A 15,869-nucleotide genomic window follows, 5' to 3' on the forward strand; every position below is an offset into this window, starting at 1 on the left:
CCTTTTTTCTGACTCTTATCCCTATGTGCTTGGTTTTATAGTGGGTAATCCTCAAAAGTGGGAGGAGTCCTAGAACAATATTGTCAGAGTATCAGTGAGACCTGGTGATATTGGCAGCTGGAGCCTAATGGTTATCAGGTAACAGAACATCTTGAGATAGGACAGAGATTGATATAAAATTAGTTCTGTGCTATTATCATTATATATTATCCAAACAGAATAGCTTTAAGTAGATGTTAAAGGGATATTAAAAGTTAAATAAAGATTAAAGAAACCTTAAATTAACTACTAAGGTATTGTTTTTGCAGCCATGGATAGACTGTTGTGTAATAGTGGGATAAGCCCTAAGTTCTTGCAGGAGTAGAGATTGAGCTCTGGTAGTCAACTGTCTTGAGGCTTCTGAGCAACTGTATTCCAGCTGAACTCAACGATTAAATGTCTGACTCCTGTCTAGGACAAGAGTTTGTTAGGTCTTTCAGTTGGCAGGAATGGATTTATCTTCCTTAGTAGGGTCAGGCTTTGGCTATTTCTGACACTTTCCTACTTGCGGATGAACTTAAAAGATTTTGGAGTTCTGGCTCCAACACTAGTTACTGGATGATCTGGCAAGTTTACCTAACCTTCCCGAGGTTCAGTTTTTACTTCTACGAAAACGGGAATAACTACAGGGAACTATTATGAGGATTAACTAGCTACAAGATCTTGGGTGAGTTACTTACCTCTCTGTTGCTTCAGTTTCCTCATCTGTAAAATTTGGTTTTGGTACCTACCAAAAGGGCTGTTATGAAGATGAAATAAATGAATACATGTACACTGCTTACAATGGAAACAGTCTAACATAGTGGCCTAGAAAATGTAGCCTAAACTTACTGCCAACCTCAGAGGTTGTTAAAGAGTATTAGATGTCTGTGTGTTCAAGGGGTACAGGTGTAGAGGATGATTATGTTGATTGGTTAGGCTTGGCCCAGACCAAAGAGGCTGTAGTGCTGAGGAAAAGCTTTATCCAACAGTCAACAGTGGTTAGCATGCCCATGTGGGGCCTAGGATGCTGATGTGGTTTTAAGCAGATCTCTTTGGAAACAGGATGGAGAAGATCCTGGGAATATAAATGGAGGATAGGAAAGAGGAAAAAAAATAGCAAGCTCACCACTCTGTAGTTAGGAAAAGTTTTTTCCATTTAATACTAGACTTTCAAGGATTGAGATGCAAGCTTTTTATGCAATTACATCCAATGTTAAAATTGGTAATACATAATTTACAAAGATTAACATCAAAACAATCATCTATTTAGATATGCTTTTGTAAAAAGGAAATATATTAGCAGCATTTATATTTTCCGCAATCACACAGCCTACAGACATGCAGACTAACTCTGTATCTATTTGCAGTGATGTAGTGCTTTGCCCCGCATTTCAAACACCAAAACCCGCCTGGCAGCTAGGGGGTTCTTTTGTTATTATAAAATAACCGAAAAATAAAAAAAGGCATTAATTTCTACACCAGTAAGAAAAAACAAGTTTTTGCACTTACCTAACATTTGATTGTCTAAAAAACATTTCAGTTTTTAGTCTTTCAACAAAAGAAAGATAAAACGACAGAGCGTAGTGTCTTTTGCTTCTGTTCTCTCATTTTACAAAGTTTTTTTTTTCCTTTTTTCTTTTTTTGAGACTTTTTTAAAATTTTAGTGTTTAACACTATTAAAGGAAATATTGAATTTTAATCTCTTTCTTGTCATTTTCCTGCTTTGACTAAAAGGAGACCCCCCAAAGTGCCCCTGTTCCCACCTCCCTCCCACCCGGCTCCCTGCAATGAAAACCAAAAGAAACCACTCAATCGGGCTTGGACATGCGATTTTCCCAGCTCCACACGTGAGTATCTTATACCCAGGTCTCTTAGTAATGTACAGTGCTTCTCTACAGTAAGAAAATACTCCAAACTATTTTCTTAATTCTCTTTTTTCTTTAATAAAATATTTATTCTGCTTTTTCTCTGTTCAAGGGGATCTTTGGCATCCCCTGTCTCTTTTACTTTTTTTTTTTCCCTCAAGATTGACACAGAAAGGAGAAAAAGAAAGATTCAATGGAATGGAAGGTGGTCAATGTTTCTACCTAAACAAGTCAGAGCGTCGTCATCCTAAGAGGAAATGTACAATTAGGACAGCATTGGTCCAATATTAGAAAAAAGTAATGGGGAAATGTTTAACTATTGTATTGCTTACTAATCACGCAGCAGATATATATATATATATACATACATATATATATACAACACACAACTTGGCACATTTAAAAACCATCTTTTCTCTTATAAGAACATCTAAAACATATATGCATATGTATGTCTGAGAAGACAACAAAGCAAAGCTTTTTAAATTTTATTTTTAAAGAGACAATTTATCTGGTAACTCCTGGTCAAGTGAATGGGAAGGAAGGTGACACCCTGGATATCCCTCCTGAAGATGAAGTCATCAGAAAGGTGAAGGAAGATGGGACTAGGGGCAGGGAGAACACACTGTCTCTTTAAGAGATGGACATTGAAAACTGTACAAGTAAAACAAGAAGTAGTGTTTTCAATTGATAATCTACACTCACAACAAATACTCTGATAGGTGAATACTGCTCAACAGTTTATGTAGTGACTTTTGTTGGGGGGGTGGTTAGAGTTCATTTTTACGCAGGTTTTAAAATGATTTTTCTTTGAAATGAATCTCCATTCGCACAGCACAGCAGACACACAAGAACCACAGCGCATAAACAGCACATGTGCTGGCGGGGCCTGGCCTTCTCTTAGAAAAAATATGGTCGGCAGGTTATGAAGGTGAAAACAAAAATAATTACAATAAGGACTGTGCCCTTCTGACCCCATGGGGGCCTTCCCTATTCCATGATTCCATTTGGGATAGCAGAGGTAGGGAGAGGGGCAGCCGTTACAAGTGCTTTGAGTTGTCAACTCACATTTTACTTTGACCTGGTTGGGGAAAAGAGGCGAGAGAAACTTTTCCTAGTCAGGGATCTGGAACAAGGCCCAGTTACTGTTTGTGTTTTAGGTCTCTAGGGGTAGCTCTTGGAGCCTATAGAGAACAGACAGGGTAGGGGTGGGGATCCTGTCCCTGTCCCTTTGGAGTCTGAGTTATACCTGGGTATAGGAAGCAGCTTCTTAGCAGTGCCTGCAAGATCAGAGGATGACACAGAGAAACCCAAGCTGAGGGGAGGGGCAAGTGCTATAAAGTACCAAAAGATTCTGGTCATCCCCAATGTGCTCTGCCCTCCACCCTACATTATTAACCCTCAGGGTGAAGCAATGGAGAGGAAAACAAGTTAAGCTGAACTGTCTAGACAGATCCCCTTCCTCTTCCTCTCCACTAGCTCCAAGGTTTACTAAGTACCTAATGTCGACGACGTGGCCCCATTCCCCTTGCTGGACGGACCCTTCCCACCCCTGTCTGCACTCAGAGAACAGGAGGCAGGACTGTAGGCTCCACTGGATCCCAGATGCTTGATGTTCGCATTCTTTGAGGTTCACTTCCGAAAGCTGTTTTCTGGGATAAACAAAGTACGCCTTCGAAGTTTTCTGCCTGATCCTTCTTCCAGCAAGTAGGTCACATCGATGGCTGAAAACAGAACCAAGGAGGCTCATCAAACTCTACCCTCCCACTCCTTATTACAGATTTGAGCTCTCAGGAAATCACAGGAGTTCAATGGGTCCTTTGCCAACCCACCAGCAATTTAGGTCTTCCTCCAGGCCAAACGGAGAAGGCAATGGCAACCCACTCCAGTACTCTTGCCTGGAAAATCCCATGGACAGAGGAGCCTGGTAGGCTGCAGTCCATGGGGTCTCGAAGAGTCGGCACGACGGAGCAGCTTCACTTTCACTTTTCACTTTCATGCATTGGAGAAGGAAATGCCAACCCACTCCAGTGTTCTTGCCTGGAGAATCCCAGGGACGGGGGAGCCTGGTGGGCTGCCATCTATGGAGTCGCACAGAGTCGGACACGACTGAAGCGACTTAGCAGCAGCAGCAGCCGGGCCAAACTGAAATAAGCTGCCCTCCAGTGAGGAGATCCTCTCACCTCCCAGTTTCATTCCCAAGAGGAATTTAAGAACAGGCCCATGAAAAACCTGTGCCACTTAAAGAATATTTTCCATTCTAGGCAAATAATCAGAAGTTGCTCTTTTTCATTCCCTCTCTGCTAATATTGCATTTATCTTAGGAGCCTGATTTTACTTACCATTTTTCCCAGGGATTTTTTCAAGGAGATTGAGCAAGATCTGGTTGAGTCGTTCCCGTTGATTATGCCGTCGCTCCTCAGGGGTACAGGCTACTTGGGGTTCTTGACTACTTTCCTCTGTTTTTTTTTCACTCTCACTGTTTTCAGCAGTGGCTCCCTCCCGTTCTGGCTCCTCCAGGCTGGGCATCTCATTGGCTGCTTGCTCCTGACTGGCTAGAACCTCTTCAATCAAGGGCAGAGCATCATCCTCCTGGCCCAGGTCTTTCAGGGGTGGCTTTGAGCGCTCAGACTTCCAGGATGATCTGCCGGAAGGATATATGAATTTAGAGAGGAAGGCTAAGCAGGGCACTTGGGGATGGAAGGGGGATGAAAGGAAAAGATCTCTGGATCCTGTAGGCTAGCTGTTAGAGCCTTGGCTCAAGATGTAAGAAACTTGGCTATGGTCTTCATTTTATTATTTTTTTTATGTTTATTTTCATTTATTTATTTGGCTGCACGGGGTCTTAGTTGTGGCACACAGGATCTTCACTGTGGCATGTGGGATCTAGTTCCCTGACAAGGGATTGAATCTGGGCTACATGTATTGTGAGCTCAGAGTCTTAGCCACTGGGCCAGCAGAGAAGTCCCTATGGTCTTCATTTTATTATTTTTTGAAAAAATTACCACTCTTCTCTGAAATTTAATTTCTATTTATAAAATACAATTTTTCTTCTTTCTTTCAGGAACCCATAGGATAGGCCGGAGCTGGTAAAACGCTGACTAGTTCTGAATGCTTCACGAGTACACAGAAGTGCGGCACAACCTTGTGCCACCAGCAGTCCAACTACAATGAGCAATCCCATAGTTTTTACTTTCCTTAAATTTCTTCTTTCATCTATTGTTTGGTATTTTTTTTTAAGAAATATATTTGATTTCCTAAAAGAAAAAAGCTACTGATATAGGTAAAGTAACTGTTACACTACCATTCAATAGAAAAGGAAACTGAAAAGTGCCTTCAGTACTTTCTGTAACAATACCCATCTCGGGACTTCCCTGGTGATCCAGTGGTTAAGACTGCGCTTCCAACTGCAGGGGGCATAGGTTCGATCCCTGGTTGGGGAACTAAGATCCCACATGCCACAGGGTGTGGTCCTCCCTCCACCAGAATACCCGTCTTGTGTACAAAACAAGCACAAATAAAAACTGTGAGTCCAAACTGCTCAGCTAAAACCATGCACTTCTAGCTACTTCTGTTCCTTGAAGACCTAAGAATTGATATACCTTGAGGTATTAGGGAAAGCTTTCAGAAACCTAAAAGAGAGATTTTTCCAAATATGTCGAGTTCTGTTCCAAATCATTTTCTTTCTCTGACCTTACAAATTTCCCTCCCTGCCCCAAATACAGCTCCATAAAGAGTCCACAACTACTGAAGTGCAGTTCTTCCATATTATTCTTGGCACTATATTGGGCTACTCTGTCAGAGACTTTTCAATCCTAGGGGTAGGGATAATGGGTAAGTGGCTATTCTCTTGCTCCATTCAAGCTACTGGTTAATCACATCCCCCCAGTGGGACTCACCGCCCTCCGTTCCTCTTGTAGTTGTCTGGGACATAATGAGGCTGCAGAGAAGACATTGAAGTGGTAAGTTGGTAAGTGTATTGCAAATGCTGGCAAAGCTGAATCAGATGATCTGGGGCTAACTCAGGATAAAGGAGGTGGGGAGGCAAGGAAGTAAAGAAAAAAAGGCGCTACTGGGCTAAAACCTTTACAAGTTGGAGGACTGTGTTTTAAGGTCAGAAGTTCAGTCCTTCTAGTAATCTGTAGGCCACAACGGGGTTTTTTTTTTGTTTTTTTTTGTTTTTTTAGCATTTTATAAGCCTAGAATGACAGTAGAAGGGAAAGGGTCACAATTCCTTTTGTCCCATCCTAACTTTTGAGAAGTTAAGGTTGGAATTTCAAAGCTGACAGTGAGTAAGCAAGACCAAAGAATGAGAGGCAGGGCCTGGTCGTGGGCAGAGAGAATATAAAAGAAATATGATTCACAGAAATCCTAAAATAATACTAGGAAAAATAGGGACATAAAGGTTTGCGTTCTGGTTAGACTATTTCTAAGCATTCTGGGATGACAACTCTGAATTCTGACAGGCCCACTGAAAAAAAGACTCATGGATGAGGAGTTTAGTCCAGGGTTTCATTGTAGCAAACAGATGGATAACCAGAACCTTTATGAAATGATAACAAATGGCACAATATAACTGGAGGAATATATTCACAACAATTTGAAAAAAACAAAACAAACACACAGGAAAAAGGTTGAAAATGAAAACAGCAGTTAGTTTCTGTGTAGTAGGATAATAACAATTTTTTCTTCTTAATAGTGATAATGTCTTATATTTAAATCCAAGGATAAAAAGCACTAAATTATTTTCACCAAAGGTTTCTCAATGTTATTTTCTTTTTGTTTCTCAAAATTATGGGTGTGAGAAACCAAAAAACTACAAAATGGGGCTCAAGGACAAAGATGGTAAAGAGGTGTAAGAGAGAAAAAAAGAGGAAAACCTATTTAAAATATAATAACAATTCCCTGAGGCATAGCACACACCAGGAAATACAGAATGAATGTATTTTTGCTTTTCAAACATCCACAGAGAGGGTGTTTTCCAGTTTGGGATGGAAACAGGGTGAAGAAGCAGAGAGCCACTTGAAAATTCTCTCTGTGAATTCCATGCATGAACTAGATTGTCCTGACAGTGAAGAGAGGAAGGAGACTTACTGAGAAATCTCTTTTTGGAGTGAGCTTCTTGGGGAAGTGATCAAAGGCATAGGGTTTGGTGCAGACAGGATAGCGGTTCCGGTGGATCTTGTAAAACAGGTGTGCTGACTTGTCTAGCCGATAATCACAGATGTACACATCTTGCTCCTTCACTCCTTTGGGTCTCCCTATGAGGCCAAACACTGTTAAAGAACACTCCCCCTATTTTCCCTTCCCTCACCCTGAGCTGCCCATCATGTATCAGTGGGAGAGAAGCGAGACTTCCTAACAGGGAAACATGGTAGCTGTTTTGAGAGGGGGAACAAGTAAGGATTTGGTGATTGCAGAAGAAAGGAGACGCTAGTGTCAAAGAAAGGAGACGCTAGTGTCAAAGAAAGGGGAAAGGGAATCAAAGGTGAAAGGGTATTCTACAGGATGGAAAGAAACCGGAAACACAGACTGAGTGCTGCAGGGATTTTTGAGAGAACATTTCAGGGGAAAAACAGAGCACATCATGGGGAAGTTATAAGAAAAGAATGACACTTCAAATGAGGGAACCACATTTGGTAATGAACACTTTATATAAAGTAGGGGACGGAGGAGTCATCAGTAGCATGGAGCTTTAAGCACTTAGCTTTTGCAAGGAATTCTTCTGGACTATTTTGCTGCGATGCTAACAGAAAGACCTAGGAAACTAAAGTCTGCTTCTAATGATAACTAACTTATAGTGAGTTTTACTGTGAGCCATAAACTGGGCTTAGTGATTTTGTAGATTATTTCATTTAATCCTTACAAAACTCTCTAAAATAGATACTAATCCCTATTTTCAGTAGGTTAAATAACTTGCCCAAGGGCACACAGGTAAAAACTGTTGGAACTGGAATCTGAAATTAGATTGATTCTACTGTTAGCCACAAACCTTATGAAACTGTTGTGCTTTTTTTGTTCATTTAATGTACCGAGTTGATGATGGCCGTAAGGATTTTGGCATTGGGGGAAAAGAGTATTAGGGTGGGTGCAAAAGTAACTGCAGTTTTTGCATTGTTGAACTTTGATACTAAAATACATTCTGAAGTGTGGTTATGTTATACATCATTTTAATTCACATTTCTTAGTTTATGTTTTTTTTTGCTAATGACATTACTTGCTGTTTATATTTATTTTACACTAGTGAAAGTGATGTTACACAAAAAAGGAAATTTAAGCGATTTTCTTATTCAAATTCAAAATGGGTTATAAAACAGTGGAGACAACTTGCAACATCAACAACACGTTTGGCCCAGGAATTGCTAGCAAATGTACAGTGCAGTGGTGGTTCAGAAGTTTGTAGAGATGAGAGCTCTGAAGATGAGGAGTGCGGCGGCCAGCCATTGGAAGCTGACAACAACCAAGTCAGGGGAATCATCGAAGCTGATCCTCTGAGAACTACATGAGAAGTCAAAGAACTCAACGTCAACCATTCTATGGTTGGGCATTTGAAGCAAATTGGAAAGGTGAAAAAGCTGGATAAGTGGGTGCCTCATAAGCTCACTGCAAATCAAAACAATTGCTGTTTTGGAGTGCTGTCTTCTCTTATTCTGTGCAACAACAAAACATTTCTCTATTAGATTATGATGTTGTGATGAAAAGTGGACTTAATATGACAACTGGAGACAACCAGCTAAGTGGCTGGATCAAGAAAAAGCTCCAAAGTACTTCCCAAAGCCAAACTTGCACCAAAATAAGGTCAAAGTCACTTGTCTGCTGGTCTGCTGCTGGTCTGATCCATGACAGCCTTCTGAATCCTGGTGAAACCATTACATCTGAGAAGTATGCTCAACAAATTGATAAGATGCACCCAAAACTGCAATGCCTAAACCTAGCATTGGTCAACAGAAAGGGCCCAATTCTCCACAGTGTCAGAGTGCACATTGCATAGCCAAGGCTTCAAAAGCTGAGCAAACTGGGCTATGGAGTTTTGCCTCATCTACCATATTCACCCGACCTCTTGCCAACCAACTACACTTCTTTGAGCATCTCAACAATTTTTTGCAGGGAAAATGCTTCCACAACCAGCAAGAGGCAGAAAATGCTTTCTAAGAGTTTGTTGAATCCCGAAGCATGGATTTTTACGCTATAGGAATAAACAAACTTACTTCTTGTTGGCAAAAATGTGTTGATTGTTAAGGTTCCTATTTTGTGAACCTAGTTATAATGATTTAAAAGTCAAAGTCCGAAACCACAATTATGTTTGCACCACCCTAATAACTTATCTTCCCACAAGTATTAATAGAGTGCTAAATACACACTATGAAAAAAATGAATTAAAATTGAAAGGAGAATTAACATTTATTGAGTACCAAGCACTAGGTAAAAGAAAGTATATAGCTCTCTGAAGCTTGAAAGCCAGCCTTGGACAATCTTTTATCAGAGAGCGACCATATGTGTGGAGTGGGCAGCAGTAGATGAATGAACGGCAGCCAGGAGGTTATTTTTCAGGTAGCGCAAATCACTCACCTTTACAGTACGTATAAAGATCCAGTACACAGCAGGTCCCCACTACAGCCTCCAAGGGAATGATCTCATAAAGTGGCACTCGAAAGAGTTCATTGTGATAAAACCGACGGGATGGAGAGTGGTGGGTTTCATGGGGACGAAAATAATGGTGACCAAAGGCAAACCGTTCCTCTCTTTAAAAAAAAAAGAGAAGGGAGAAGTTTAATTATCAAGATTGTAGTGACTATCCAGCACTGCTCTAGTAGGGTACAGCTTGAAGAAAAGAGATAGAACCTCAACACATACTTTTCATTTTTCCAAAGCTTCTCAATGCGGAATATGTCAAGTTTATCTCGATTAATGTGAGATAACAGTCGATAGGACTGACGGACAGGGTGGCCATCAGGGGTGCGCCGACTATCCCTCATCAGATATACACAGTCACCTAGGAAGGCACAGGAGATTAAAGACACAGAAGGCACAGAACACAGGAGAAGGTTAAAATGATTCCTGTATAAGTTACGCTAGGTATTCACTAGTGTCACCCAAGGTCTACATACAAAGAACTGAAAATCTAAAACAAAAAATACGTAACTACAACCAGCAGTCTAATGGTGATGAGAATCAATTTGAGACCATGAGAATGACAGGAGGGAGGTCTTCTACCTCTTGGAATGCTATATGTCTTTCCCAGTCCTAACACTAGCTTTGTAACACTCTGGTCTCTCCAATTTATTTTTAGCATAATGTTTTTCAGTTTGTAAAACACTACCTTAAATATTATTTGGTGAAGATAAATGTATTAAGCCTAAGTAACTTGAGGATATTAAAAAACCTATATTCTATTGCTATTAAAGGTATATGGAGACAAGGACTATTATGCAGACAGCAGATACTCCCTACTGTTCAGAAGGGTCAGCTTTGGCAAGTAGAGTCAGCTTCTGTGTATGCACCTTGACGAAGCAGCAGGTCATCTCGGAGCAAACAGATGAAGTAGACACAACCAGGTTGCGTGTAGTGGGGCCGAGGGATCATGGGTACCTCCTGGTAAGAGCAGAAAGCCAAGAGATAAGGGCTGTGACTACTATTTCCAGCCTCTCTATTCAGGAGAAAAAGAACTAAAACCTAGACTCTCCAAGCAATTAGGACTTACTGCTTAGTCATTTCAATACAGCACAGATATTAAAACAGGTGACTGTCATCAAGAGTTTTTAAACTTGAAAAAGTAAACAGAGAGGACAAACTTGACAGACGAAATGTCCCAAACTATACCCTATGGAGCACTAATTCTGTAGTTGCTCTGTGCCATCTAAAGGGCATCTGAAAATGTGTGAAGGGGGACTTTGTCACAATGACTGGAGGAACCTATACTAGGACTTAGTGCCCAGGGGCCAAGAAAGCCTAACATCCTGCAATGTGAACCTCACAACATTGAAGAGCGGTCCACTCAAAATGACAACAGCACCACTGTTAAGAAATATTGCCTAAATATCTCCTTTTATAGAAGATCACACATATAAATATGGCAGGGCTAAGAAAAAACCCATTTAATAACTGGGCAAGTTACCCAACCTACCAACTGTTAAAAAATGGGCTTAAGGACTTCCCTGGTGCTCCAGTGGTTAAGAATCCTCCTGCCAGAGGAGGGGACATGGGTTTGTTCCCTGCTCTGGGAAGATTCCACATGCTGTGGAACAACTAAGCCTGAGCTCTACAACTGTTTAGCCTGCACTCTAGAGCCAGAACGGTGCAGCTACTGAATCCTGCATGCCCTAGAGCCGGACAAGAGAAGCCAACAAGAGAAGCTACTGCAATGAGAAGTCTGCACACCTCAATGAAAGAGGAGCCCCTGCTTGCTGCAACTAGAGAAAGTCTGCATGTAGCAACAATGACCCAGCATGGCCCAAACAAAACAAAACATGGGGCTGAGACTAATTTTTTGCTGACTCTGAGTCCAGAGCTCTTTTCCTTAAACACTGCTTAAAATAAGTGATATTTAGAGTACACAAGTTCTAAACTTTGTAAGCTACTTCTTTTATGGATAGTAGATAGTGTTTATAAAAACCATGGTTTTTATACAGTATCATTTCTTCCATAGATTTCTAAGTATTCTTCCTTTTGTCCCACTCCTGAGAAAAGGAAGGGCAGAATTATTACCCTCAATGTAAAGCGTAAGAAATTGTAAGAAACAGGCCCAGAGAGGCTGAATAACTTATCAAAGGAAATCCAGTACATCAGGAGCAGGGTAGATAAAATACCATGTGCCACATCTCCTGCTTTTAGATTGGAGTATTATCAGAAGGCAACTTACTCTGTCCACAGGCCTCGGGTCACACTGCTCACAAAGGTAGTGCTCCACATCTGAGTTCACTCCCATACAGTCACAGTGCTGCCACACCTGCAGGAAAAAAAAGAAGTGTGTGTGTATGTAGGGAGTTAGACTCACTGAGAGAAGTCTTGGGGACTAAGAATAAAAAAAATCTGCGGGAGTTCCCTGGCAGTCCAGTGGTAAGGAGTCGGCACTTTCACTGCCATGGCCTGGGTTCAATCCTTGGTTGGGGAACTAAGATCTTGCAAGGTGAAGCAAAACAAAAAAACAAAGAAAAGCAACAGGACAGGGTAAAGTAAAACAGGAACTAGGGGTTAAGGAGGTAAGTAAGAAATTAGAGATAAATGGTAAAGTAGGAGAAAAGAATGAGGACGTATCTTAACCTAAGTATATAGACTGTTTATAATACATGGATCTGGGCAAACAAAATAAGGAGACAGATAAAGAACAGAAGGATGAACGAATACAGTACCAAGCTATTACTTACAAAGTAATATGCATCAATAATATGGCTACTATGGAAAGCTTTATAGTTACAAAATGTTTTTATTTAACCTTACCTAATTATATTCTAACAATCCTATGTGTTACTCATAGTTCCATTTTACATAAGGTAATGAGTTCAGATGTATCAAATGGAGATACTAGGGCTCAAATCCAGGCCTTGACTCCTTCATCAGGAGCTCTATATATTGAATTCCATCTACATTAATGCTATGTTGAGTGTAGTACCCCTAGTGTTTTTCCGGTAAAGCACTGCCTTAAATATTATCATTCTTCTTGATCCAGATTACATGAGAAGTGTGCAGTGGAAAGCAGGTACAAAGAACAGGAGGTAGAAAAAATGGGAGGAAAAAATAAAAGAGAGAGATAAAAAAGGAGAAGGACAATATGGTGAACAGTAAGGGATAACAGAAACTGAGGCAAAGTTAAAGTTCATAAATAGCTTGTCAAGCGAAGTCAAAAGAGGCAGGGGCTGATGCTTTGAATATAGTCACCACACTCATCAGGACTAGGCCTCTGCTTCACCTCTTGACTCTCACCATGCACTTGTCACACTGGATCATGAGGCCTTCATCCTTGTAGAGGCCACAGATACAGCGGATAACATCATCGTCTTTCTCATGCCCATTCTCCTTCTCTGAGACTGAGGTCTCACTGCTGTCTGCCTCACTTGCTGTCTCTCCCACAATCTCATCAATTTGGGCTGATGCCTCATGCCGAGCATTGTAATAGGCCTTTCGTAGGCGGCAAACATCTCTTCCAACTGGGGATTTACGCCCGTAGTACTTCTGAAGAAAGCAGGAGAAAGATATTATGTTTGGCTTAAAAATATACCTGAAGAGGTGGCAGGATTTTCTTTATCTTCCCATTTGGTTAATACATTTTTAATACCATCAAATATAGGGGCCAGATAATTGAAAACAACTTAAATTTAACTAAAATGAATTAAAATTAGAATCTGCATGGTAATTTTCCCATTTGCTCTATCACTCTGACATTCAACTCCTGTCACAGACTTTACTGTCCACAAGGATAAAAAACACAGAGACCATGGAACATGATTAAGTACCACAAGAATAATGTGGAGAATCTCTCCGTTTACCTCTGTTTTATAGATACTAGGGACACAAAGCTATAAGTCTAAATATATTTGGAAGCTGGGTTCAGGAGAAAGCATGTAACAATTCAAGACTGCTCCAATTCTTCTCCCATCTGTCTGTTTTTCTCACATTTCTTGTCTTTAGTCTCAATTCCTCTGTCATCTTGTAGTCTCTTTTGACCTTCAAACATCTCTCCAAGGTATTTCAAAATCACTGAAAAATATCCTCTATGTATCATACAATATTCTACATCTTCTTTGTATCAATTCAAGCCCACCTCTCCCCAATGAGCTTCACCTATTCTACAATATATTAGTGTACTATATGCCGATTCATCCTTAAGATATGTATTTATTTGCCTATACATGTTTCTGTGTATTTCACATATAATTATTGAGTAGAGCCTACAGATACGACTTAAATGTAGAAAATGTCTACTACGTAAATGTAAAGGTTCAACACGAAACTAAGTTTCTACAAAAATTGTTTTGGGAGTATGATTTAACCTTTCATTCTAGTCGTATTATTATCTCCATTTATTATATCTCCAATATTTAGAAAACTATAACCCTATGGCAACCCACTGCAGTATTCTTGCCTAGGGAATCCTGTGGACGGAGGAGCCTGGTGGGCTACAGTTCATGGGGTTGCAAAGAGTCAGACAAGACTGAAGTGACTTAGCAGGCACATAGCAAGGCACTTCAAGTAAGCACAATTTACCCTAAGGGTACACAATAAAAACTGCTGCCTTTCTTAACCAGAAATATGAAGGATGCTAGGAGAAGAAGGTAAACATCTTAAACTTCTACAATAGACCTCTTCAGAACAAACTTCTTAAATCTGTCTGAAGTCAGTGAAAAATACCTCTGCATTCCGAAAGACCTTGAGCATGTCAGCATCAAAAGCCTCCACTGTCTTATAATAACCAATGAGGATCTGCTTCTCTATGGTGGAGAGATCTAGGGGATCAGAGATCTTCTCATAATAATCAGCATTCCTGTAACATAAAGCCAGGGTGTCAATCTGGTACACTTAGGACCTTTCTAAAACTCGGATGATTCCCACATATGTAAACTTACTTTTTCTTTGGGGGTAGGTTCAAAAGTGGTGCTGCTAGTGATTGTCGGGAAGAATCTGCAAAAAAATGCAAGGTTTAGTAGACAGACTGACTCTACAGGGAGACAAGTATTAACTCCTAACTGAAAAAGCAGAATCCCCAAAATTTAAAGTTAGGGGAAAAAAAAAAATATGTTTTTTTTTTGAGATCAGTGAAAAATGAAAAGACTTTTCAGAAATGTGGGTAATTAAAGGCAGAGATCAGAAGATACATTCAGGATTACCTGAAATATGAAAGATACAGTGTGTGTGTGTATATGTATGTATACACTTGAAATGTAAAACAGCATTAGCTGGGTAATGAAAACTTCCTAAGAAAAATGAGATATGGGAACTTAACGTAGCAGCTAGTATGCTTAAGGCAAATTCCTACTCAACTACATTCAAAAAATGTTTTCCAGTTCTTACTATTTGCCCACAGTTAATAGTACTCTGTTGGTTTGGATTCAACTTGATTCCAGATAATGAATAATTCAGTACTGTAAATATTTTCTGGAATCCATTTTCTTGCAACAGTTGGTCTGTATTACAAAAATAAAATTCACGTTGTGGGGCTGCTTCTCACTTGCTCTCTTACTTTCTAATAACTCATTACACAGAGAGAAAAAGCCTACTGTTTCATGCCTAGAATATAATGACATACAGATACATCTACTTCAATTTCATATTAGATCAGATAGGGCTGGTTGAGAACACAGAGTGTGATCTTTAGGGAGTGTAAACGGAACAGGTGTCACAAAACTTTACATATTAGGATAGGTTGGTCTGGCCCTTCCTCTATGCTGAGGTTAACAAATGGCAAAAAACCACTAAAATATGAAGATAAATAGTAGAGAAAGAAAAGAGAAAGAAAATCAAATTCCTCAGAATTTAGGGAAAGGAAGGAAGCAAAAGTTGAAGGCGGATTTTAACAAGGACAACAACAAAAGACTCAGAGATAATAGAGAATAAATTAGTGATTACCAGTAGGGAGAACGAATGAGGGAGGGGTAATATAGGGGTAGCAGATTAAGAACGTACAAAATATTATGTACAAAGTAAGCAACAAGGATATATTGTACAACACAAGAATATAGCCAATATTCTATAACTATAAATGGATTATAACCTCTAAAAATTATGAATCTCTATACTGTGCATCTGTAACTTATATAATATTGTACATCAATTATACTTCAATTATAAAAAAAAAACAGAAAAAAATTTGAAGGCAAAAGCAGCAATTATTTGTTAAAATTTCTAATTTTAAATATCTACAAATTTCGTGGTTAGAAAAAGTCATGTGCATTACCAAACTACGGACCTAAATCAAAAAACTCTCCCCTTCTCCACCCTTACCCTTAACACAAATCCAAAAGATGTATTTTAGAAAAGGAAAAGTGGGGT

General features: G+C 39.8%; 1 protein-coding gene and 1 long non-coding RNA gene across 20 annotated transcripts in view; one reads left to right on the forward strand and one right to left on the reverse strand.

The window, feature by feature from the left end:
- On the forward strand, positions 1–1,810 carry LOC147376651 (uncharacterized). The gene is made up of 2 exons (XR_015161129.1): positions 1–138; positions 1,756–1,810. It is a non-coding gene; the product is annotated as an uncharacterized LOC147376651 (long non-coding RNA).
- The window catches only part of ASH1L (ASH1 like histone lysine methyltransferase), a 207,762-nt gene continuing 193,047 nt past the window's right edge, over positions 1,155–15,869 (reverse strand). For all 19 annotated transcript variants that reach the window (XM_086393216.1, XM_086393204.1, XM_086393214.1 and 16 more), the window contains 11 exons: positions 14,447–14,501; positions 14,232–14,364; positions 12,807–13,055; positions 11,746–11,832; positions 10,388–10,478; positions 9,741–9,879; positions 9,456–9,628; positions 6,981–7,147; positions 5,786–5,826; positions 4,229–4,530; positions 1,155–3,610 (listed from right to left, as the gene is read on the reverse strand). In XM_086393216.1, the coding sequence (XP_086249342.1) occupies positions 3,519–3,610; positions 4,229–4,530; positions 5,786–5,826; positions 6,981–7,147; positions 9,456–9,628; positions 9,741–9,879; positions 10,388–10,478; positions 11,746–11,832; positions 12,807–13,055; positions 14,232–14,364; positions 14,447–14,501 (1,529 nt within the window). In that variant the 3' untranslated portion in view covers positions 1,155–3,518. The remainder of the gene's footprint in view (positions 3,611–4,228; positions 4,531–5,785; positions 5,827–6,980; positions 7,148–9,455; positions 9,629–9,740; positions 9,880–10,387; positions 10,479–11,745; positions 11,833–12,806; positions 13,056–14,231; positions 14,365–14,446; positions 14,502–15,869) is intronic.

The sequence above is a fragment of the Bos grunniens genome, chromosome 3, assembly GCF_055505025.1.
Source record: "Bos grunniens cultivar Pamir isolate PY7600 chromosome 3, Bosgru_T2T1.0, whole genome shotgun sequence".
Lineage (NCBI taxonomy): Eukaryota > Metazoa > Chordata > Mammalia > Artiodactyla > Bovidae > Bos > Bos grunniens.